Here is a 25,689-nt window from a genome sequence, read left to right on the forward strand (position 1 = left end):
CACTCTGACGTTACAAACAGGTCTCAGAAATGATAAGCTGATTTAAGAATTTATCTGAGAACAGTTTGTCAGTGTCACTCTTTGTGGAGCACTGATGTTTTTAGTTCTTCCACCAACCAGTAACTTGGTAGCAATTGATGTTTTGCTCTGTACACACTTACATTAACAGCCATATGCTGCATCATGTAGTCATGTGAGTTTGATTAAACTGATCACTCAAACCAAGAGGAAGAAAAACAAAAAATGATGTCAAGCTTTATTGTGTCTATGAAGAAACCTCGAGTACTCAGTAAAACCTCAAATATCATGAAACTCTCCAGCATGGATGTAGAGCTCACACCTCACTGGTTAAAGAAGCACTGATGTGCCATTCATTCAATAACCATGCACTGACAATAACTATTAGAGACAACTCGGTGAGCAAAGTGATGCAATCATTTCAAAATTTCTTTAGATTTTGCAGTATTATCATTATTGTGATAAATGTGAATAGTCAGTATATAAAGACAACCAGCCAATGTATCAATATTGGGGGGTACAGCAAAACACAAAATGTTAAGTGTGATATTAAGAAAGTGCACAGTCAATATCACATGATATCATCAATAATTGTGAGCCTGACAGATTTTAACAAGTTGATAATACTCAGGAGTAGCACAAATGTGTAAATGAAATAACTACTCAAAACCAAGATTAGGGAAATCTCATTGTGTTTTGTTCCTTGGAAAAGGAGAAATATATATATATATATATATATATATATATATATATATATATATATATAAATAAAATTGGGGTGTTAGATTTTGATATCAATATTGATATTGGTAATAAAAGTCCTAAAAATTGGTCGTCTCTGACCACTTCTATGCACTTGTAATTTTACTTTTTTATGCTTATAGAAAAATGTCATTCATATTGACATTGCTAATAAAAACTATAATAGACTATAATAATAAGAATTTTAATGGTTAAAATCTGTTAGAAGTATATCAGGAAAATCTGTAGATATATCAATATTTGTGGTCACGACAGCATCAATGAATGAATGATAATTGGGATATTTAAAAGCGAGATCTTAATATTGTATTAGCAATGCGCCTATAATATTTGTTAAAAGAAAAATTGTAATTCATGTCTTTGTTTGCTGTTGTGCAGTTTTGGGTTCTCACCACTTCCATGTACTTGTAATTTGAGTTTAATAGCTTCACTTTTAATAGCTAATAGTTTAATAGCTTACCAAAAAAACAGCACGCACTAGATAAAGTTATAGAAGAATTTTGCTACCAGCATTGATGCAAGGTTTTTGTTTTTTTTTTTTCAATTATCAATTTTTGTTTGTTTTTTTTAATTTGATTTGATTTTTTTTTTTTTTTACACAGCAATAATAGTACAAATAAAACTCTGATATAATGACAGCCTTAATTCATTTCATCCATTCAATAACAGACTAATCATTCAGGAAGACATTTGCCCAAAAAGCACTTCAGTGTTTAGTTCATTGGAGCTTTGTGGACAGTTTCATAGATTTTTGAAGCAATATCAATCAGTACTTCACTCTTAATTAAAATCAGTTTCCAGCCCTTTAAAAAAAAAAAAAAGCTACAGATTTGTTTTGTTTTTTTGTTTTTTTTCTTTTTTCAATGTAGGTGTTTCATTTTTGTGTCATTCAGCGTGTGCTGTCACTGGGGAAATCAGCCATTTAGGGATTTTTTTAATAATACTGTTCAGCTTATTATCAAATTAAAGAAAAAGAAAGCTCAACCCTTGTCTGAAAAATGTGTGTAAATCTTGTTTGTGTGTGATAATTCTTCTTCAATAAAAGTTTGTTTATTTTTTTCCATTGTGGTGGTGTTTTTAGTTTTCTCTGCAAACGTTTTTCATGTACAGTGCCTTGTGTATTCAAGAAATTGAACTACAGGATGGGCCATTTATATGGATACACCGTAATAAAATGGGAATGGTTGGTGATATTAAAGTCCTGTTTGTGGCACATTAGTATATGTTGAGGGGGCAAACTCCTCAAGATGGGTGGTGACCATGGTGGCCATTTAGAAGTTGGCCATCTTGGATCCAACTTTTGTTTTTTCAATAGGAAGAGGGCCATGTGACGCATCAAACTTATTGGTAATGTCACGAGAAAAACAATGGTGTGCTTGGTTTCAACGTAACTTTATTCTTTCATAAGTTATTTACAAGTTTCTGACCACTTATAAAATGTTTAATGTGCTGCCCATTGTGTTGGATTGTCAATGCAGCCCTCTTCTCCCACTCTTCACACACTGATAGCAGGAGAAATGCCAGCACAGGCATCCAGTAGCCGTAGTTTCAGTTGCTGCACATCTCGTATCTTCACACCACAGACAATTGCCTTCAGATGACTCCAAAGATAAAAGTCTAAGGGGATCAGATCGGGAGAATTTGGGGGGCCATTCAACTGCCGATGTGTGATTAATTGGTTTATAATCACTTAAACTAGTGACCTACAAGGAAGTGTAGGATGAGGCTCGAGGTGTTCAGATGCAGTCTGCATCTTCACAGTTATCACAAGCCCTCCACACTGTATGTTTAAGGTTAAAAGGTTTAGATTTTGACCAGAGGGGCCGATGGCGCGATATGGCAGCCTCGCTTCTATCAGTCTGCCCCAGGGTAGCTGTGGCTACAACTGTAGCTTGCCTCCACCAGTGTGTGAATGTGAGAGTGAATGAATAGTGGAATTGTAAAGCGCTTTGAGGGCCTCGAAAAGCGCTATATAAATGCAATCCATTATTATTATTATTATTATTATTATTATTATTAAAAGTTTTATCAAGACCGTGTAAAAAGATGAAAGTTCCCAGGTGAACGTGAAGATGGAAGTGCTGAAATCTCTTAAGCCTGTGTTCTTTCTAATGGCCAGCGGGGAAGGATGGAGATGGTTTAAGCCATTTAACCCTTGATGTCATTTCAGTTAAGGCCTCAGCAAACACTGATGAGCTTTTGTCTTCCTGAATACAACATGATACAGTATTCAATTTTACTTTTAGTCATGTACATTTTAGACAAGGTGACTTAAAAGTATTGTAAAACAAAAACAAAAAAACATTTGTTCACATTTTTGAAATGATACTTGACATCCTGACTTATCAATCAGGAAATATTAGTTACACTACAAACATGGTGGGCAACAAATAGAAGTGAAAATACCATAATGAATGTTTTAGGACAAAAAACTGAACGTTCCTGTATTGTATCTGTACTGTATGTTGGAGTCAAATTGTTAAATGTTGTCATTGTGTTACTTAAATTTGTAAGTCTTGGTTCAAACTATAGGATCAAAGACATTTGTTTCTGTTGACCTCCCCAGACTGTTGAACGGTGGGGGAGGCTGTAGTGGTTTATTATGGGACATCCTATGTGAGGGTTCTGTTTTGTTGTTTAGTAAGCTTCCTGCCTTTATGACCCTTTTGTGGGCAGGAGGTCACACAAAAAAGCACCCCCACTCACACACTCACAGTACCTTATCTCTTAGAACCATAGGGGTTTTTTACAATGTATGGTGCTTATGTGTACTGTAACTGTTTTCAATAAAAGGCGGCAAGGAAGGCTGTTTATTTGAAGTTGGCTAGGAGACAAGTGAGGAGCGTTTAGCTCCTAGAGCCTGGTTCCGACCAGCCTCCCTTGCTAGCAAGTAAAAACCGGTTAAAGCTGTTTGTCTTGCTTCCTTGTTTCGTTAACAGGAATAAGTTTCTAAACCAGCGGGGCCTGTGGAAGCGCAGACCCAACACTGTATAACATATTATAGATCCACAGCAGTATCATGCAAGATGATCACCTCACTGTCCCATCTGCTTACTGTACAAGTTTTCCAATCGCATTTATTTATTTATACTGACTAGGGGTTGGAAAGTAATTCTGATCATTTATGTAGCATCTTAATTATTTATTGTTGAAGTCAACTGAATAAGTCCACAGGGAGCATTAAATGTCATCAAGCGCACAAGCCACCTGATTGCAGACTAAACGAAAAAGAATCTGCTACAATAGATTTCATCGATCTCCTACCTGGAAAATCCAATTTTAGCCTCTGACTAATTGCATTTCTGCAGTGAAGCAAAGTGATGGCATATTGCCATGGATTTTCCTCTAAGCAAAAAATGAGTCCAGCAAATTCAAGAGGTCATTGATGAAAATCTGCTTCACCTGAGACTGTGATATGGTTAGTGTTTTTCAAAGTAAATTCAACTGTCTTTCAACAGTTTTGTTATTTTTTCAAAATGTATTTTATTACAGACCTCTCTCTTGCCAGGCGTGAATGCCCCTCCTCTTTAATGTTGTTGTGGAAGGGCAGTTGACATACTGGGTGTATCTACCCAGTATGTCAACTGCCCTTCCACACCCTTTTAGTTAGTTTTCCTTCCTCCTTATTGTTAGTTAACCCTGGCAATGAGAGAAGCAACGCTGGGCTACTGCTCACACACGTCTGTCACAGAGATATTGCTGGATACAGATTAGTCAAGGTAGGTCCTTAGATTATTCAATTGGTTTGTTATCTCAACCACAAAATTAGTGTCTGAATTTATCATTTCATTTGAATTTATTTACATGTTTGTAATAAATTAGGAAGCACAAGATATGGAAATTTGGTTACAAGTGAAGGTTTTGTGCTGTGCTGTGAGCTGCTGTCACACAATCCCATTTAGATACAAACTTGCAACAAATGGTTAATGTGGAGATAAGAGCAGATAACAATGATTAACAGGAGCCTAAACAGAGCACAGGTGTCCATTGTGACTTAAGGGTCAGTGTTGTCACATCAAACAAAAGTGTACTGTAAACAGTAACTGTCTATAGCAGTATTATGTCTCAAACATTTAAGCCCATTAGTGAGACTAATCTAAAGTGTCATTTTGTATTTTATGGTAATAAATGTGACAAACTCTGACAGAGGAAGATTATCAGTAAGGATGACTAGCGCCTGTGTGAACTGCCTGAAATCTCTGGTGACAGCTCTGCACTTCCTCTGCTGGGTAGGTACGTTGGGGTAAGAGACCCACCCAGACTACAGAAAACATGGGTTGTCATGTAACTGTGAATTACCAGTTCCAGTCAGATGACATAGCACACTTACAGTATACACATTTATAGATACACATTATGGTAAATAGTTATAGATAGATAGACAGATAGTAGTTGCCTACCTTGTCCAACAAAATGGGGGAGTGTTGTGTCAGGAAGGGCATTCGGGGTAAAATCTGTGCCACATCAACATGCATATCCATCTGCTGTGACCAGCCCTTGGGAAATAAGGGAGCAGCTGGAACTACCTTCTACTTGTAAATGTGGTGCCACAGTTCTTGAACATTGCGCATTCATTTGCAATTGTTATCAGTCAGGAGCACCATTTAATTTCCACAGGCATGCACTTGATTACGTTTGACCACAAGAGGGGATTAAAGTACCATTTTAGGCTCCGATCAAACGTTCAAAGTTTTTACTTGTGATGGAAATAAAGTGGTCCCTCGTTTATCACGGTAGTAAATAACCCACAATAGGCGAAATCCGCGAGGTATCTAATTTTAAAACAACAACAACAATTATTATAGATGTTTTATGGCTGTAAAACCCCATTACTACACACTTTATACACTTTTCTCCGAGAGGCTCGAACATTTCCCCACTTTTCTCAATGGTTTAAACACTCTAAAAGTTCAAACCTTCGTATAAAAAGAAGTCCAGTATTATAGAATGAAACCAAAGGCACCTGCAGATGCCTTTGACGGTGCAAAACGTTTCGTCGATATTTTTGTGTTTGTTGGAGAAAACTTGCAAACAAACATACAGTACAGTACTTCAGAGTCACACTGCTAGCGATCGAAGATTTAGGTAAATTTGACAAGCTGAACGCATTCTGTACTGTACAGGAGACACGGCATGAGATCGATTGGTTTACAGCCAATCAGAACGCAGAACACAATACGCTGTAAAAAAAAAAAAAAAAAAAAAAAGCATGCAAAATTGCACAAAAAAATCCGCGAAACAGCGAGACCGAGAAAGGTGAACCGCGTGTAGCGAGGGACCTCTGTAATGCACCCATAATGCTCCAGTGTTTCATTTTAAACTAAACAAACAAAAAAAAACTAAAAGTAAAAATACACTATGCAAAGACATATAAATTAGTATACTGAATACAAGCAGCTTAAATTGTACAGTAGTGTGTGTCTTATGTAAATATCTCCTTAGCTACTTCCATAAATCAGTTGTCAGTCTTCTTATTTGTCTTTACAACATGTTCAGTATTTTATGGTGGGTCTCGGGGCCAAACACAGCGTTTCATGTCTTGTAAATGTTAATGCACCATTTTGTTTAGTTTATGATGGAAATTACTTTCTGTATATAAAGAAAATCAAAAATAAGGCTCTAGGCAACATTTCATAAATAAATAGAAATAAATACAAGCTGTGAGAAGTGTATCATTTTCCTAGTTGCATATATAGTGTTTACTTCGCTCTAGATGTGAGTCAGTGTGTCATAAGTTGACGATTCTGTCTAACATCAGACGTCTGCTGTTTTTTTATTTGGGAGACTAAATTAAAATCCAAACTTTCTTGATTTTGAGTGTAAATTCAGTTTTAGTCCATATAGGCAAACCCACATAGACTCAAATTCAGAATAATAATGTGACATGTCTCTTGTCCTATTTATGTGTGTATGTGTGTTTGTTTGCTATGGTGAAGCTAAGCAACACCTTTGTGGTGGCCTTTGGTGAATTCATGATGATGCACTCCAGGTTTGCCTCTCTAGTCACCTCCTTCTGGCCAGTCTACCCTGCCAACACTCTGGTGGTCACTGGTACCATTGCCACCTGTGTGTGCTACTTGGGAGTGGTTGGAGGCATGAGGGAGAACCGCTGCATGCTCATAAGCGTGAGTATGAAGCAGTGACTCAATGTCGCCCAGAGATTTTTAATGAGTTACTATAAAATAATGATGAACTTTATAGTAGGCGATCGTGGCTCAAAGAGTTGGCAGTTCGTCTTGTAACCGGAAGGTTGCCGGTTCAAGCCCCGGCTCGGACAGTCTTGGTCGTTGTGTCCTTGAGCAAGACACTTCACCTACCGCCTACTGGTGTTGGCCAGAGGGGCCGATGGCGTGACATGGCAGCCTTGCTTCTGTCAGTCTGCCCCAGGGCAACTGTAGTTGCCTCCACAAGTGTGTGAACGTGAGAGTGAATGAATAGTGGAATTGTACAGCGCTTTGAGGGCACTGAAAAGCGCTATATAAATACAATCCATTATTAAATTAGCATAACTATGCTTTTAATGAGCTTTGCATTTAGTTTGAATGAATGCAAATACAGTACACTGAAATTAGCTGAGAAGATGCAAATGTAGTCATGTGGTGTCCCATTTTCACCCACACAGTTTTATGTCCTGCTGTCCTTCCTGATATCTGTGGAGCTGGCCATGGCCTGTGTGTTTTTTGTCTACAACAGAGAGGTAGGACAGTCACTATCTGTATCCATATGTGTATACATATACCAGGTTATTTAAAGGTTTCTATTAGAAGTACACCAATCCAATTTTTTCCAGTTGTGAAACCAAAACCAGAGGAAAAGAATGATTACTTTATGTGTAGCACAATATCGGGTTTGATATTTTGACAAAATTTGTAGCATAAAATGTATCAAATAATGGCAACAGAACCATAATAAAGAAAATCTATGCACTTTATTCACCTCTATAAGCTGTCTAGCTTGGTTCATGCTGCTAGCAAGTTCACATGGCCTATTGAGTGGTTGTTTTTTGTCCCATGATGATTACCCCTTTAATGCCAAGTTACCATGATGCCCACATCCAGTGCTGACGTCAAAACTAGGTGTGAATTCTATTAAATTGTTTAGTCTCATAAATGTCTTAGAGTGTTGTTACACTACGAGCCAGATTCAATCATTCACACACTTGTAAGCTCTTTTTAAAATCTATTTTGCACATATTTACATGCCAGTGAAGCATAAGGGACAGTTTAGGGTTTGCAGACTGGAGAAGCCATTGATAAAACCACCTGTGCTACATAATCGGAACCACCTATTCTACTTATTGTCACATAGTGTTACCTTAAGTGGAACAAAAGCTTCCCGGCAAGTATTAAGAGACACAAGTAACAGAAAGTAATAGGGTGAGTTAGCTGTGTCAGCTCACTTCACCGCATTTGTAGTTAAGCATAAAGCACAATATACAAAAAGACAAGCTGTTAGCATTGCACTCATGAAAAACTAAGTGCTGTTAGCTTCCTCCAGCTGCACTGCTGCTACTTATAGTGTAGTAAACAGGACAACATGGAACTGGACTGAATTAAAGTCCTATCCAAAGCAAATATTGCCACTGGGTCTTCAGGTTTGGTCAGGTATTTTGTACAATTTATTTAAATATAACTTTAATTTTAACAGCCACCAAAACATAAAAACTGTATGCTTAAAGTTGAAAATGAAAAAATAAAGTTTCAAAGTTTACTACTTCAAAACAAGGGCATACTTTACTGTTGTGGAATTATTTCTTAGATTGAGAATCTGTTGAGTGCCACATCTCAAACACATTGATTGGCCTGTTATTACAATATTGGAAAAGCTGAAGAAAGAGTCCATCACATACTGAAGTGTTGTATACTTAGTTTCTATGTGGATGGACATACTAATTAACCAAGGAGCTAAGTTCATTCTCCAGACTTACGGCATATGTTCTCGCATTTTTTGACTTTTTTGCTTGTTTGGTTTGATTTGGTACTGCTATTTATCCCCACTTGTATCTAAACACTGTTTTTGTTCATGTCCAGTAGGCTCCAGTATATTTCTGTTCTTTCGCTTCCTTTCTGTCATGCAGATTGGCACATACTTTGAGAAAGATCTGATGCACAGCTTGGAGGTCTACAAGATATCGGGTCCAGGAGAAAATCAGACACTCAAAGATGACTTTGATGCCATCCAGTATCTGGTAAATGATAAGCTGCTTTCCTCTGTCAGATTAATCATGCATGTCCTGCTCCACCATTTAAAGCTAAACACTGCTCATATTAACACTGAATCATCAAACTCAGAAAAACAGGCTCATTGAAGTAGAAACTTGTAGCATTAAATGTAATACTATGAATATTGAGTTAAAGAATAAATATATGGAACTGGATATAAACAGAATAGGAAATCATTTTGTGCCTTTCCCTGCTCAGATAGCAGACATGTTTACTCCACTGAACCCGAGTGTTGTGTTTTGTACAGTTTAAGTGCTGTGGAGTCCACGGTGTGGCAGACTGGGGGGGAAATGTCCCAATATCCTGTTGTACTCTGGACCCTTGTAACGTCACTGACCAGCCCAACTGGCAAGAGGTTAGTTTACATTATCAAACCATAAAACACTGTTTTTAAAAGACTTTAGTTTCATTGAGGTGAACACACGTTTAACAAAGAATGTAGCAGAAAAAGGGGTGTTTTTAAAAAAGATTTTCAAAGTAGACAAAAGAACAGGTGAAGTAGTAGTTGTTCCAGAAAAAAGGTAACACAGGAGTTTCATGAGACGATAAAAACAATTTCCATTTTGGATATACATTAAGACACATGGGTATTCACAGACGCGGACTAAAGCTTTCTTGGCTGCTACCTCAAAGCACACTGTGCGCTGTCTATCTTGCGTGCTGCACAATATCGTTTATTATTTAGTAAATATTGATATCTATGACTAGCTAGTTTATTGTGATGGTGCTTTGTTTTCTCTATTATTATGTTGCTCTTTGTTGTTTGCTGTCTCCTCTGTTTGTTTTTTTTTGTTTGTTTTTTTTTTTTCTCCATACAGGTGACCCAGGAGTTCTTTTTTTTTTTCTCTCTCTTCCCCCCCCTTCTCACCGTCTCTTCTCCCCTTTGGTTTTCCTTCTTTCTCTCCCCCTCTTTCTCTCATTCATTCCCCCTGTCCTATTTATTAAAAAAAAAAAAAAAAAATGACAAAGGATGAACTGAAGCTCTGCCATCACGTAATGTCGCATACTGCTGTTTCTGATGTCATTTAAAAAAAAAAAAAAAAAAAAAAGGATATACATTAAGAATTTGGGAATGTTGCTTTCAGATAAATTACAGCATATTAATTCATCAATAACAATTCCAAACTTCAACCAATATAGTTTGTGTTTGTTTAAAGCTAAACCCCAATTCCAGATCTGCTCTCTCTAATGATAACGCTTAAACACATCCCACATTGTCTTACACAAACATATGAATTTGACCAACATTCAGTTGTGAAAAAAACTGAAAAAATCTACAATCGTTAATTTCATCTGATTTACAGTTCTAATAACAGTGTTTTTATGATCTGGTTAATCTGGTTTCTCTTTAATGCAGCGGTCCCCAACCTTTTTTGCACCAAGGACCGGTTTATGCCCGACAATATTTTCATGGACCGGCCTTTAAGGTGTCGCGGATAAATACAACAAAATAAAACTAGTACCGGTACCGAAAAAAAGAAAATTTATTCATAACACACGTGAAAAGACCCAGGAAAACCGAGTAAACGATAAAAACGATAACAAAATAACGCTGAAAACCGATAAAAACCCTGAAAACCATACATTTCACACATGAGCCTCAACTCTCGTGGCCCGGTACCAAACGACTCACAGACCGGTACCGGTCCGAGGCCCGGGGGTTGGGGACCGCTGCTTTAATGTTTCACTGGTAATGACGTTTTAATTATACTGCAAGGTCTTTTAGTCTTTATTTAGAAGGCTTTATCATTCTCTCACATCATTGTGGAGGAATTCCAGCACACTGTACACTGTTAGACTTTTTGTTTCCACTTTACGGTAACATACTGGCGTCACTGTTGCCAGCGTCATACCGTGACGCCGTGTTACGGTAGCTTACCGTTCTGCAGGATGATACCGCTTTTTGCTGTTGTGGTATAATACTCCTGGACAAATTATGGTAACGCACCGTAGCTTTTTTTACAGTATCTCACTGGCGAGTGACACCGTTATGTCGTTATGTCGTTATGTCGTAAATTACGTCAACAAAGTAACATCATACTGTGATTAAGAAATTGGTATACTACCGTTTATTCATGGTATGTCACTGTAAGCCCGCTGCAAGGTAATAAACTGCAAGATATTTACCAGTAACTTACCGTTATCACGCATCATCAGTGCCAAAAATATTCATCTCTGCTAGAGGATACCGTGTTCCTACAGGCGGTCATTTACTGTTTAACAGGTCGTAATTTACCATAATTTCAGGAAACAGTAACATACTGTAAGAGACTGGAGGGTTCCAAAAAAAATTGTATTGTATAAATGTATCATTTATTTATTTATTTATATATATATATATATATATATATATATATATATATATATATTTATCCTTCAAGCTCGGGTCCTCTACCAGAGGCCTGGGAGCTTGAGGGTCCTGCGCAGTATCTTAGCTGTTCCCAGGACTGCGCTCTTCTGGACAGAGATCTCCGATGTTATTCCCGGGATCTGCTGGAGCCACTCGCCTAGCTTGGGGGTCACTGCACCTAGTGCTCCGATTACCACGGGGACCACCGTTACCTTCACCCTCCACATCCTCTCGAGCTCTTCTCTGAGCCCTTGGTATTTCTCCAGCTTCTCGTGCTCCTTCTTCCTGATATTGCTGTCATTCGGAACCGCTACATCGATCACTACGGCCGTCTTCTTCTGTTTGTCTACCACCACTATGTCCGGTTGGTTAGCCACCACCATTTTGTCCGTCTGTATCTGGAAGTCCCACAGGATCTTAGCTCGGTTATTCTCCACCACCCTTGGGGGCATCTCCCATTTTGACCTCGGGACTTCCAGGTTATACTCAGCACAGATGTTCCTGTACACTATGCCAGCCACTTGGTTATGGCGTTCCATGTATGCCTTGCCTGCTAGCATCTTGCACCCTGCTGTTATGTGCTGGATTGTCTCAGGGGCATCTTTACACAGCCTGCACCTGGGGTCTTGCCTGGTGTGATAGACCCCAGCCTCTATGGATCTTGTACTCAGAGCTTGTTCTTGTGCTGCCATGATTAGTGCCTCTGTGCTGTCTTTCAGTCCAGCTTTGTCCAGCCACTGGTAGGATTTCTGGATATCAGCCACCTCCTCTATCTGCCGGTGGTACATACCGTGCAGGGGCCTGTCCTTCCATGATGGTTCCTCGTCTCCCTCCTCTTTCTTGGGTTTCTGCTGCCTGAGGTATTCACTGAGCACTCGGTCAGTTGGGGCCATCTTCCCAATGTATTCTTGGATGTTCATTGTTTCATCCTGGACTGTGGTGCTGACACTCACCAGTCCCCGGCCCCCTTCCTTCCGCTTAGCGTACAGCCTCAGGGTGCTGGACTTGGGGTGAAACCCTCCATGCATGGTAAGGAGCTTTCTTGTCTTTATGTCAGTGGCTTCTATCTCCTCCTTTGGCCAGCCTATTACCCCAGCAGGGTACCTGATCACGGGCAGGGCGTACGTGTTGATGGCCCGGATCTTGTTCTTACCATTCAGCTGACTCCTCAGGACTTGCCTGACCCTCTGCAGGTACTTGGTGGTTGCAGCCTTTCTAGCGGCCTCTTCATGGTTCCCATTCGCCTGCGGGATCCCCAGGTACTTGTAACTGTCCTCTATGTCTGCAATGTTGCCTTCTGGTAGTTCAATCCCCTCAGTTCTGACTACCTTCCCTCTCTTTGTTACCATCCGACTACACTTCTCCAGTCCGAACGACATTCCAATGTCATTGCTGTATAGTCTGGTAGTGTGGATCAGTGAATCGATGTCTCGTTCACTCTTGGCATACAGCTTGATGTCATCCATGTACAGGAGGTGGCTGACAACTGCTCCGTTCCGTAGTCGGTATCCGTAGCCAGTCTTGTTAATGATCTCACTGAGGGGGTTCAGGCCTATGCAGAACAGCAGTGGGGACAGAGCATCTCCTTGGTAGATCCCGCACTTGATGGTGACTTGTGCTATGGGCTTGGAGTTGGCCTCTAGTACGCCACATCCCCATTGAGTTCCTGATGAAGGCTCTTAGGGTCCCATTGATCTTGTACAATTCTAGGCATTCCAGTATCCAGCTGTGGGGCATTGAGTCATAGGCCTTCTTGTAATCAATCCAGGCAGTGCACAGGTTGGTCAGTCTGGTCTTGCAGTCTCGGCTGACTGTTCTGTCTACCAGTAGCTGGTGTTTTGCGCCTCTGGTATTTTTGCCAATTCCTTTCTGTGTCTCGCTCATGTATTGACCCATGTGCCTGTTCATATATATATATATATATATATATATATATATATATATATATATATATATAAGGGGGGTGAAACGATACTTGTATCGGTATTGAACCGTTCGATGCAGTGCTTTCGGTTCGGTACGCATATGTATCGAACAATACAAATTTTTAAATTTATTTTATCAACTTTTCTTCTGACGATGCTGTCTGTGTTGAGAGCTCGGTGGATCTGAGTTCCACTACTCTGCCTAGGCTGCACTGTCGAGCGCAGATCCACTGAGCGGAGCGTGCTCTTGTGTGTGTGTGTGTGTGTGTGTGTGTGTGTGTGTGTGTGTGTGTGTGTCGGGGGGGGGGGGGGGGGGGGGGGGGGGGGGCAAGCTAGCGAGACAGAAGCTCGTTGCAACATGGCAATTGCCTCAACGCTACCCGAAATTGAACCTCCCCCACCCTCATTCAGATCGATCATTCATTTTAACGAGATTAACGCTGACAGCACTAGTGGGAACACAACGAGTATGATTGCACATTTACGCCAACATCATCCTAGTGCAAAGACAGGAAGCAGACAAAAACAACACGCACGCATGCTACAAACTTTATCCGAGTAATTTAGACAGCCGTTAGCACATGATTCTCCTTATGGGGACCTGATATGTTTAATATGCTGCAGAGAATATAGCCCAGAAGAAGCGTATAGTATAGCTTTTATTTTGGAAAGAGCCATTTCTCTGTAATAAACTCTCTTTTCCAAAGATGAGTGATTTCTCGATCAGATAGATTTTTTTTATTATTTTCTTGTTTCAGCAGCTTTAAATTTAAAAACTGTACTTTTGAGTTAAAATACAAACAATAACGATATTATGTCATATCCATATCATGGCAGACAACATATGTTCAAGTGTTGGGTTTTCTTAGTTATATTTTGTAGGGTCTTAAACCTACAATGTGAAGTTGGCACCATACAAATAAACTAAATTGTAATGAATATAATATCAAGCCCCACACTTCTGCCTTTATATACACTGTCCAAAATACTGGCTCACACCACCAAATCAATGCACAAAGCAGGGTCAACAAGGACATGGATGAGCGTGTGTGGTGTGAAGGAACTTGACTGACCTGCACTGAACCTTGACCTTGCTTTGTGGACTGAGTTCATTGATTTGTAGGGTGAGCCAATACATGTGACAATTAAAGTGTAAGTAGCTGAAATAATTTTTAACAAACGGGTAAAAGAAGGGAAAAAAAACCTATTGGACAGAGACAGCTTCTTGCAAGATGGCGAGAGAGCTTGTCTTCATTGTTGTTCGACTCGTGTAAATGTCCAGAAAGCATGGGCCATGGATCGTCTGTGGAGACACAGGTAACAACACATTGTTCACTTAAATTATATAAGAAATTCACTATAAATGGCAACAACAGTTATCTAATTTGAAGTTTTCCACTCAAATTCAGTAAGCCGCTGGAGGAAAGTTGTGACATGAGGGTTAATGTGAACAACCTTTCGCTTCACAGTGGTCCCAGTCTTTCTGCTTGTCCCAACCTTGGAGGTACATTTTGTTCCCTCTTCAGGATTTATCCTTACAAAAAAACCTTAAAACATGCCATAATAAATAGCAACATACAGTAAGTTGAGATTTGAAATAAGTTGAGTTACTTAGGGATAATTTACTCATCATCTATCACTATTAGCTAACTGTTCAAACATACCTCTGAATTAGTTCCAATGTTGCACACACTGACTCCTGGTATTCCAGGTTCAATACATAGAATGAACCAAAGAAGACTGACATCGCATCAGCAAAGGTGTTCTCTCTGTCAAGCTCAACAATTACACGCCCCTCTGCACTCACCATCCAGCAGGTGGCAGTCATTAAATTTTGTCCTTAAATGCATAGGGGCAACATTGTCATTATGCAACATAAAATAATTTCAATACTTCACTTCTTCACACTGTCTAGATAGTCGTAAAGCAAATAGCTACGTACAGTTAATTATCAGTGACCTTATGTACATAAGTCCGTTTTAACATATTATAATTGCACATAATTGGGAATTATTCTGCACATTAAACACACCTAACAAAGACTCAGCCCAATTAAATTACCAGAGATGAATCAACTGTATGATTATTTTGGAGTTTATAGTTTGTGCTGCTGTTGAACTTTACAGTATTGACTTCAGTATTTCTGCTGTTAATGTAGCTAGACTACCATGTTGATCAGTAATATGTAATGTGAAATTTGATATTGTTACTTAGCTGGATTCACTGAGACACATGTCCAACAACCTTGGTTTATAAAGGAAATTACAGAAATTTGAGCTAACAAAACAGAGACTGGATACCTGTGTCCATGAAAAGCTTCTGTGCCAAACAGAATTTGTAATATGGTCTAATCAGTTCTATTTAAAAAATGACTTAGGGGTGATTGGCAGGTTGCTCTCTGATTCAAGAGACATCCTGGTAGTTTCCTGCCAGAAAAAGGACCAGGACATTTTATGTAACAAAAAAAAAAAAAACAGGACAGCAAGCAACAGCATTAAACCTAGAGCTGTATGAAAAAAGTTTACATCTGCTAAGACAAAGAGGGAGTCTTCGTCTTCCTTGTCATACTTCACCATGAGAAGTATGGCTGCTATGCCAACCTTGTTGTTGGTCAAAACTCCCTCACTTTCTATCTGCTGGATGAGTGTCCTTATACCAAGTTTCTATTTGAGCTTCTGGCTGGAGAAATAGTTAATAATCCTTCTGCCTTTGGTTATGAGGGCCTGACCTAAGCGCTCACTGATATCGATGCCTGTGAGTTTGTAAAAGTGGTTCGAAAGACCTTTCCCAGTAAACAAGAATAGCCACTGCTCCTGAATTTCAGCTACTGAAGGTGAGAGACAACTGTTGATAAGCTGAAATATATGTGAGGCACATGAAGTCATCCACATCAGGTCTCTCCACAGCTCCAGGGCCTTGTGAATTAAAAATTGTAAACAAGATGTGTTTCTTTTCCTCTAAAGAAGCTGGCGTTTCCCCCTCAGGAAGTTCAACTGGCTGCCAATTAATAAAACCATAGGCATCTCACTTTTTTAGGTGGGGTTGCATTACTGTTGGGACTGCAATCTTCCTCATTCCTGGTTCTCTTTGTTTGACGAAGTCTATGTGTTGCATTATCTTGATTAACATGTTCAACTCTAGATTTGATGCTTCTTAGTAGTGAATAATGTCCACAACCCAGTCTTTCTCCCTTTTCAGTAAAATCTGCAAATGTTTGAGGGTATCTGTTTACAATGATTTTAGCAACTTCTTCACAAGATGCACATTTAGGGTTTCAGCAGTGAACTTGCATGGCCTCCACAACAATTCTAACCATACTTTTCCTGTCCTCTGGATGACCTCTGTCTCCTCTTGTGATTTCATGCAACAGTTGGAGTGGAAATCATTCCCAAGGAATCTGTAAGTGTGAGACCCAAGAGCTGGAGTAATGGTTGTACATAGTGGTGGACGTGGAGGAGGAGGGGTGAGGTGGATGGCTTGATGTTTCAGCTGATGCAGCAGGGCAAATGTCATTGTGACTTATTTTGGGGGCACATACAAGATCAACAATGTCTCTAAGTTTAAGGCATAACTGCCAAACCTCACTATCCACAGGACGTTTTATCTTTTCACCAATGTACAGAGGCAGAAGTCGTAGAAGACACCAGTTCTGTGCTGCTGAACCCCCCAGCCTCTGCCCTGTTTTCACCTCACATGGCTTACTTAAAGCATCACTTCCTACGTGTTTGAACTGTACAATTGCTCTGTTTATCTGGTTGTATGTGAAATGCCCTTCCACTTGCACAAGGGTATCAATATATAGTGACAAGTGACTGGAAACCACTCCTTCAAATAAATAATGGCACAAACATGGAGGTAACCCAGAGCACACATGGGAATACTTCAGTGAATTAAACATGGAGTCAAATTTAATGCCATTCACAACCAAGTGGACACTTGTAGAGAGGACCTCAACACTGTCCTTATACTTATCAGCTATTCTTTTTTGTCCAAGTGATAGTAGATCACTGATAAAACTTTCCCTGTCAATTAAGCAGTATCTGCAAAAATGTTTGCTGCAGCTGAAATTCTCAGTGAAACCACCTATGCAGTGGGAGCCCAGATTGTCTCCTAAGATGGCTATCAAAGCTATCTTCATTATGGTTCCATCCTCTACCAGAACCCCTGTCTCTTCCATATCTTTAAGGTCTGCAATAAGACTTCAAAACTTTGTTATGGCCAAAAGTTTTGAAGTCAGTGTCCCTGCAAAGCAGAACAAGTTGCATTGCATCAACAGAGGACTGGTTGTGTAGTAAGATCTCACCTAGAGTCCTTTACACTGCCAGGATTTTATGTTTCTTTTTGCCAGACCCTAATGGATTAACCACTTCAAATGCATCTTGGTAGAGAATGAGTGAAAGAAATGATGGATAGTGCTGTAAAAGTGCATTATCCTTGACATTTTGACTGTCTGAGACATCCTCTAAAACCATGTCTGGTGATCGGCGCAGTTTTGACTGTTTGTACTGTTCTCGTATTGTGGGTTGTCTCAAGAGAGACTTCAGTGTTTCTTTAATTGGCACATACTGAAAATAACGCTGTTTGCCTGTACTGTCAGATCCTAAAAAAATTTGAGTGGGTTCCACATAACTGAAATTTTCTTTGAAAAATGTCTTCCTTCTTTTGTCAGATTTCAACACACCTTTTGTACAGTGTTAAGAGATTATTCTGTGAAAGTTCTTGAATGATTTCACCAGTTTCTTGTTGGCTTGACTGCTGAACTGTCTGCTTATGTTTTCGAGAAATATGGCTGGAAAATGATGTTCGGACACTGAAGTATTTAGAGCAGCCTTCAAATGGACATAATACTTCATTGATGTGAAATCTGAGATGGGCACAAAGACCTGTGAAGTTTTGTGCAGCATACCCACATCCAGGAACTTGACAGCTGAGGTAATCAGTGAAATGTTCTGAACCTGGCAGGACAGTTCTCAGTTCCACAGGAAAACCTATAGTTAGCTACATGTTTGTGGCTTTTAACATGCAAACTGAACAATATAAATTTCCGTGCATGGAAGCCACAAAATTTACAAGTAAACTTAGTTGCAAAAACTTCAATGACAAATTACCTATCCAAAATGACATATGCAATGCAAAAAAAACAACAACCCCAAAAACAAAATAAGAGTATAGGAATCAATTCCCAGTTTTTAAATTATCAAAATTATTCACAAAAGGCTTCAATGAACACAAAATCTGTGCCGACAAAAAGCCCAGTAAAGACAAGTGAGCAGTGCACAAAAATGAAAAGATATTCGAGCTCGACGATTGACTGACTTTAGCCTGACTTAGTTAGCACCCCGCACTGTACAGGTAGTACAAGCACACCTGAAAACACTGACCATTTACCAGCTTTAAGCATTTGGGCGCAACCCCATTAGTTCGCCGATTCACCTGTTGCAAACGTCCATGTTTCTATCAAGTCTCATAAATTCATCGGCAACTATTACTAACTAGTCTTTTGAGTCTCCACATTCATAGATATTGAAATTTTGTCTTAGCATTTGATTGAAAATAACCTGGCACTGTAGCGGAAAAGTCAAAACAAACAGTAATAAGAACACATTTCTGACTTCTCTCGAATAAGTGAAAAAACACTTACCTTCAGACTGATTAGCTGGTTCCAATTCAACTTTAATGTGTCCCATGTCAGTCAGTTTTAGGGGAAAAGTGTTAAGTTTAGATGTTTCATTTACTTTTGAGATACTCCCGCATTAATTGGATGAGAAATTTGGAGTCTAGCAGAGTTGTCACAAATAGTATAAAATCTTCAGATATAATCCAATCAACCGTGCATTTAACCTGACTGAACTCCATCCAGTTACCTCTGACTACTTCTAAGTTGCACATCTTAACGGTCCGTAAATTGTCTCTGTTGTTCTTCCACCATCTCATCATCAATCTGTGCTGCAGCAAACTGGGACTGTGGCACAGAATAGTTGATGGACATGTTGTTCTCCTGCTTTGCAGCTTTGTTTGAGTCTGAATCGCGTCTTAAACGGGTACAACTAAGAAAAGCAGATCAATATTTTCTTCTTGTTGTTATTTAATGATGGTTGGCAACCGGCGAAAGGAGCATTAACCGCCTCGATCACTATCTTCTATCCGCCATTGTTGTTTTGAAAGTGAATACCCGACGTGTGCGCCATACATCACATTGTACGTCAGGTAAAGGTGTGTTGTCGGCTATGGCTCTCCCATTGAGATGTGTAACAAGTGCTTCACACACCTGTCGCATAAAACGCCTTAAAAATGTAACAGTCGCTTTAAAAACACAACCCAACGCGCTAAACATGAACAAACAAAAACACCCGTGTTACATTATCATGTATATCCAGGACATCTCTTCTGAACCAAGACAAAGTGGTGCTACAAAGGAATTATTTCTATAGGAGAGTGCATTTAATAGCAGTCTGGCCTGCCACAAAATGCACCGCTAAAAATACAGTTTCTGCTTGTCCCAGCATTTATTAAATTTAAGAGTGAAGTTGTAGGACTGATGCTGGTTAATGGTGTAGGTTTGTGGATGTGACACCTGAACTTGTGTAAAATGACGACCACAGCATATTCTTTTCAGTGAACTTTTGGTTAGTTCACTGTAGCTAGGCAGAGGTGTCTTAAAAGTACCACCTTGTGCAGAAAAAAATGAAGTTCCAGTATAAGAAAGAATAAGAAGAGAAAAAAGCTACACCCTGCTAAATGAAGTAACTTTTAAACATTACTCTAAATGTAACATATAGAAAGGAAAAGTATACGTTACCTAGTAAGTATACTACTAATGTTTCTTGGGACTATATTGGCCCCCGTTTTAGTACCGGTATATAGAAGTATACTTGAAATTAGCTTTTAGATGTACTTTTTGTTCACTATAAATGTACTAGCATAATGTCCTTTCCAGTCTATAAGAGTATACTTAAAATATACTGTACTCTAACACAATACTAAACTTCCAAGTATACTGTTAATTTACTTTTTAGTTCATATTTGACTTACTTCTGATTGAAACATAGTAATTAGAATAGAATAGAATAGAATAGAATAGAATAGAATAGAATTCAACTTTATTGTCATTGCACATGCACAGGTACAGGGCAACGAAATGTAGTTTGCATCCATCCAGAAGCGCTTTAGCCATGATATAGATATATTACAATATATATTAGCAATAATATAGATATGTAAGTATATTACAGAAATGGTGATCTTAGTCCGGAGGCTCCTGTAGCGCCTCCCAGAGGGCAGGAGGGTGAAGAGTCCATGTGATGGGTGACTGGGGTCTTTGATGATTTTCCCAGCCCTTTTCAGACACCGCTTCCTGTAGATGTCTTTTATGGCAGGAAGTGGTGCTCCGGCGATGCGCTGGGCAGTTTTCACGACCCTCTGCAACGCCTTCCGGCGCGAGGCAGAGCAGTTCCCGTACCAGACTGTTATACAGTTGGTCAGGATGCTCTCGATGGTGCAGCGATAGAAGTTCACCAGGATGTCTGAGGACAGGTGGTTCTTCCTCAGAGTCCTCAAGAAGAAGAGGCGCTGGTGAGCCTTCTTGACCAGCTTGGAGCAGTTGGTCGTCCAGATGAGATCCTCGGAGATGTGGACTCCCAGGAACTTGAAGCTGCTCACACGCTCCACAGCCGTCCCCTTAATGTGGATGGGTGGATGTGGGTCAGCATTCCTCCTGTAGTCCACGATGAGCTCCTTGGTCTTCTCGGTGTTAAGCAGCAGGTTGTTTGTGTCGCACCACTCAGCCAGACGATCCACCTCCTTCCTGTAGGCGGCCTCATCGTTGTCACTGATGAGGCCAATCACCGTGGTGTCATCTGCAAACTTAATGATGGTGTTGGAACCATCAGCAGGTCTGCAGTAGTGGGTGAAGAGGGAGTAGAGGAAAGGGCTCATCACACAGCCTTGTGGTACACCGGTGTTCATTGTGATGGTAGATGAGCAGCGGTTATCCAGCCGGACATGTTGGGGGCGGTTGGTCAGGAAGTCCAGTAACCATTTGCAGATGAGGGAACTGATGCCCAGGTCTGTCAGTTTCCTGATGAGTTGTGAGGGGTGGATTGTATTGAACGCTGAACTGAAGTCTATAAACAGCATTCTGGCGTAGGTGTTGTTGTTGTCCAGGTGTGAGAGGACAGAGTGCAGTGCGATGGAGACTGCATCCTATGTGCTCCTGTTCTGGCGGTATGCAAATTGGTGGGGGTCCAGGGTGGGGGGGAGAAAGGATTTGAAGTGTGCTAGGACCAGCTGCTCTAAGCACTTAGTGATGATGGGGGTGAGTGCTACTGGGCGGTAGTCATTGAGGCTAGATGGGTTGGAGTTTTTGGGTATCGGGACGATGGAGGTGAAACATATTTTTCACATGTAACAAATCAATCAATTCCCCAGACAGTCAGATGATAGTTCCAACTATCAGAAGGCTTCCTTTGCAGAGAACTACACTCATAGTTCAAGTACCAGAATTATATTGTAAACAGGTGAGAAAATGATTTTAGAGTTGAGGTTTATTAACCATTAACCCTTTTCACTCACGGTTTAAACAATTATTTTCATTCCACTTTGTTCAAAAGGTAAAAGACATTACACAAGAATTTGTGACAAATTCTTGTTTAAAACATCAATTATTTGTTTCATAGTTGTTTTAATTTTACAGTTAAAGCACTACAATGCATGCTGGTGTCACGATCCTGGGTCTTAGGACCCAGTGTTTTGAGTTTTAGTTCATCTTAATGTGTATAGTATGTTAAGCTCATTAGGCCTCCTATGTTCATTTGCTTATTAGTTCCCCCTTGTGTTTCCAACCCATGTTAAGCCTCCCCTGCTCTTCATGTGTTTCATGTCTGTGTCTTACATTGTCAAGTTCCGGTTATCATGTCTGCGTCTCATTATGTTTCCTATTTTATTTGGAAGAGATCCTGTGCTTTTATATCATGGTTTATGTTTTGAGTCCTTTGATGTACTGTTTCTTGTTTCCCTGGATCTCAGATATTTATGGTTATCTTAGGTTTAGCTCTTTGGCTTTGTTATATGGCTTCCCTGTGTTCCATGTTATGTCCACTGTGATGTTTTGTACCACGTTTCAGGTTCCTATGTTCTGTCTCCCCAGTTGCTGTTAAGTTTGCGTGTTTTAGAATTCAGTCAGTGTGTTTCCTGTTTTACTTTGAAGGTCCATGCCTCATGTGAGTGTTTCTAGCTTTGCTTGTCTCGTCAGTCCTGATTTCTCCCAGCTGTGCCCTCCTTCTGTGTCTCATTCCCTCGTTATCCCTCTGTGTATTTAAACCCTGTGTTTCTCTTTGTCAGTGTCGTAGTCTCCCTCATGCTGTGTGTGAGTCTCCCCGTGGTTCCTGGTATACTTTATGTTTAGCTTTCCCAGTTTAGTTTAGTACTGTTTTTGTGTTTCACCCTTTGCCAGCATTAAAGCTGTGTTTTTGAGTTTACGTTTTGTCTCCGTGAGTTTGCGTTTGGGTCCTCTCCTGCCTGCCACACAGTCGAATCATGACAGCTGGGTATTTCATTGTACTTCTTAGTATACTTCAGGTATACTTCAAATACTCTACATACTACCGTACATAGTATACTACAAGCACTACTATACTACAAGTATAGACAATTTTTTTTATACTTTTCTGTATACTTCGAACTGGACTTAAAGTATGCTTAAATGTAATGTGGTCTAAAATCTATAAAAGTACATAGAAAGTGAACTAAAAGTATACTTCCTTGTTTTCAAGTTTTTAAAGTTTACTTATAATATACTTGATATTCTTTTTTTGTAAGGGTGAGACTGGTTGTTTGATACAAAGTGGACTGTAATTATGTTTCACATTGTTTGAATAAACAAATAAATGTATTAATATATGAGGTTCAATTCAAGAAATTCCATTTTAGTGTAGCTGCAACTTACTCCTTAAGTTAAAAATGATGCTGCATATTGTAGTTTACATGTCATAATACTCTCACAATGAATTGCATTTTATGGTAATACACTCGGAATGAGGATTTAAGTAATTACTCTTAGATCTACAGTAAAAAACACCAGAAATCCAGATGGTGTAATAGTATAATCTCAGTAACATCACCAATTAATACATTTGCTGTATTTTACAGCTGTTTCCATGAGTACAGTGAGTTACCATAAAAATAATGTAATCTCATGGAATTTTCCCACAATGACATGCAAATTACAGTACTAAACTGCTAACATCCTTTAGAGTTTTTTACTGTTGATTTTGCAGTACAAAGCTATGGAAATTACTGCAAAGGCTAACAGTGTACTTTGTTTTAGAGCTGCTTGTTGGTTAAAAATTGATTTGTGAAGAAATTCATGAAGACATTACTTGTTCAGGTGAAAAAATGCTTGGCTTCTCGAGCTCTGACTCTCTCAGTCTGGCTACCATGTGGGAACCCCCCCCCCCAAAAAAAAAAAAAAAAACAAAAACGAAAAGCTTGTTCTTAATTTCTTCAGTCAGTGATGAGTAAAATGTGCTAGCTTTGTGGGGAATTATTTTTTTGTATAGAGAAATAAACTGGTTTCAGTGTAAATCATCTAAATTAGTGACACTCTATTTCCTTGTAGCTTGCGGGTTATTTGTTTTAAGGTGCACGTTTCTGAGTTATGCCAGGGAATCGTGCATCTCTGAGGAGCTATGGTATCCAGGATCAAGCATAAATGATTACACAGATATCAGTATATGTGTGTGGTATCAGTTATCAATGTTGTGCCACAGTTTTCCATTTTGGACTTTGTGTTATGCACTACCTACACCAGTAAGACTCAACAATAAAACCACTGACAGCATAAATGAATGCATTGATCTGGTGGGAAACTTCGGCTCCTGACATTCATATGAACACTTTGTCATGCACTCCTCACTTAAACATACGGAGAATTTTTCCCCTTTTTCTCTTCTTGTGCTTGAGGTATAATTGCATGTATGCTTAGTATCGTAATGTGTATGAGTAAAGGATAAACATAAAAATGTTGCCTTTCAGGGTTGTGTTGGGAAACTGCAGGACTGGTTTGCCAAAAACTACCTAAGCACAGCGGCAGGAGTGGTCTCCATGTTTATCTTACAGGTACAGTTTCTCCCCATTACAGCTGCCAGTTAGGAATGCAGCAGGTGTTGTCCACTAGTGGAAACCTTAACATCCATCAGATCAGCGATTCGTCTAGGGTTGGGGTTGTTTTATTTATTATTTTTATTTTTAGGGTAAACTCAAACATTTTCTGGCTAATGAGATTTTAACAGAATATTGTCAACTTTTTTTCTCTGCTCTTCTTCTCTTTTTTTTTTTACAGTTTCTTTGCATGTCTATCACCCTCCCTCTCTTTTGCTGCTTTGCTGTACGTGGACAGGGTTACTGAAAAAGGTCCAGAGGAACTCTACCTGCAATTCACAGATACTTTCCACATGTCAAGACGATGCTTTTCCCTATCTCAGCTTTTTATTAATCTGTTCCGAACACCAAAAAATCCGCTGCTATTTCCATCTGTCAAAAAGGGAGCTAGCTGATTATCGCCATTAAGAATGTCATATGAGGTGACAGATCATTAAATGTGATACGGAGACATGTAATTGGATAAAAAGTGATGACATGATTGTGTTAGCACTATTCCAACCCTGTAGGATGTCAAGACATTTTCTCCCTGTGAGTGCTGGGTGTTCACCACTTCCTTGTATGTTAGACTTGAGATAGACTAAAACCATAGCAAAAGGACTCAAAATCTTGTAGGTAGTGTAGTGGTTTTTAGTACTGACATTTCACCCCCTCTTCTGTAAGAATTAGCCAACACCACCTGTCTTAGAAATGTCCTGCTTCTCTTCTAATTAAAGTCCTGGCTAACGTCACATCCTGGTGTTTTTAAAGTGAATCAGAGCATCTTCCATCTTCTACTGTTATCAGCTCAGTTTGGTAGACTGTCTAAAACCAGCATGTAGGCTTGTTTAGCCTCTTAACATCCGCCAGGTCATCAGTGAGTTGACTAGTATTAGCCACATGCTAATTAGGAATATTTTTGTGAGCTAGACAATGTTACTTTTCAAATGAAGTCACATACTTTTAGGCATTACAGTTTTTCTGATAAAAGCTTACCCCTCACCCCTAACACTAACCTTTGGTTGACAGTGACAAAGTGGATGTAAATGAGGTTAAGAACTAGCATGACGTTGTAATGAGGTCGAAACTCTCAGTTGACTGCAGCAATGTTCTTAAGGTAGTGCCATTAAGATCAAATTATGTATAACCTGGTGTGCTGTGGTAATAAAGAAATCACAGTTGTCTCAGTTTTAAGTTGTGAAGTGTTTTAATTTTTTATGATTTCTTTATTTAATCACGTTTATGTGTTTTCTGGTTTAGCTGATCCAGCTGATTT

General features: G+C 39.5%; 1 protein-coding gene and 1 pseudogene across 1 annotated transcript; one reads left to right on the forward strand and one right to left on the reverse strand.

The window, feature by feature from the left end:
• Positions 1-4,375: 4,375 nt before the first annotated feature.
• On the forward strand, positions 4,376-25,689 carry LOC146562131 (leukocyte surface antigen CD53-like). The gene is made up of 8 exons (XM_085293089.1): positions 4,376-4,499; positions 4,928-5,009; positions 6,717-6,905; positions 7,403-7,477; positions 8,858-8,968; positions 9,250-9,357; positions 24,309-24,392; positions 24,616-25,689. Exons 2-8 carry the CDS (start codon positions 4,947-4,949, stop codon positions 24,679-24,681), a joined length of 696 nt encoding a protein of 231 aa, XP_085149215.1. The 5' UTR covers positions 4,376-4,499; positions 4,928-4,946; the 3' UTR covers positions 24,682-25,689.
• Positions 14,658-16,593, reverse strand: LOC146562132 (uncharacterized; annotated as a pseudogene).

Source organism: Mchenga conophoros, linkage group LG12 (assembly GCF_057382185.1).
Source record: "Mchenga conophoros isolate Kocher_MC1m ecotype Shallow Benthic linkage group LG12, M_conophoros_male_GT1.1, whole genome shotgun sequence".
In the NCBI taxonomy this organism is placed as follows: Eukaryota; Metazoa; Chordata; class Actinopteri; order Cichliformes; family Cichlidae; genus Mchenga; species Mchenga conophoros.

Excerpts from the sequence above, each read along its gene's own strand:
- LOC146562131 (XM_085293089.1), top strand. The coding sequence starts at position 4,947 with ATGACTAGCGCCTGTGTGAACTGCCTGAAATCTCTGGTGACAGCTCTG. Across the intron at positions 5,010-6,716 it reads CTCTGCACTTCCTCTGCTGG|CTAAGCAACACCTTTGTGGT; the intron begins GTAGGTACGTTG and ends GCTATGGTGAAG. Across the intron at positions 24,393-24,615 it reads TCTCCATGTTTATCTTACAG|TTTCTTTGCATGTCTATCAC; the intron begins GTACAGTTTCTC and ends TTTTTTTTACAG.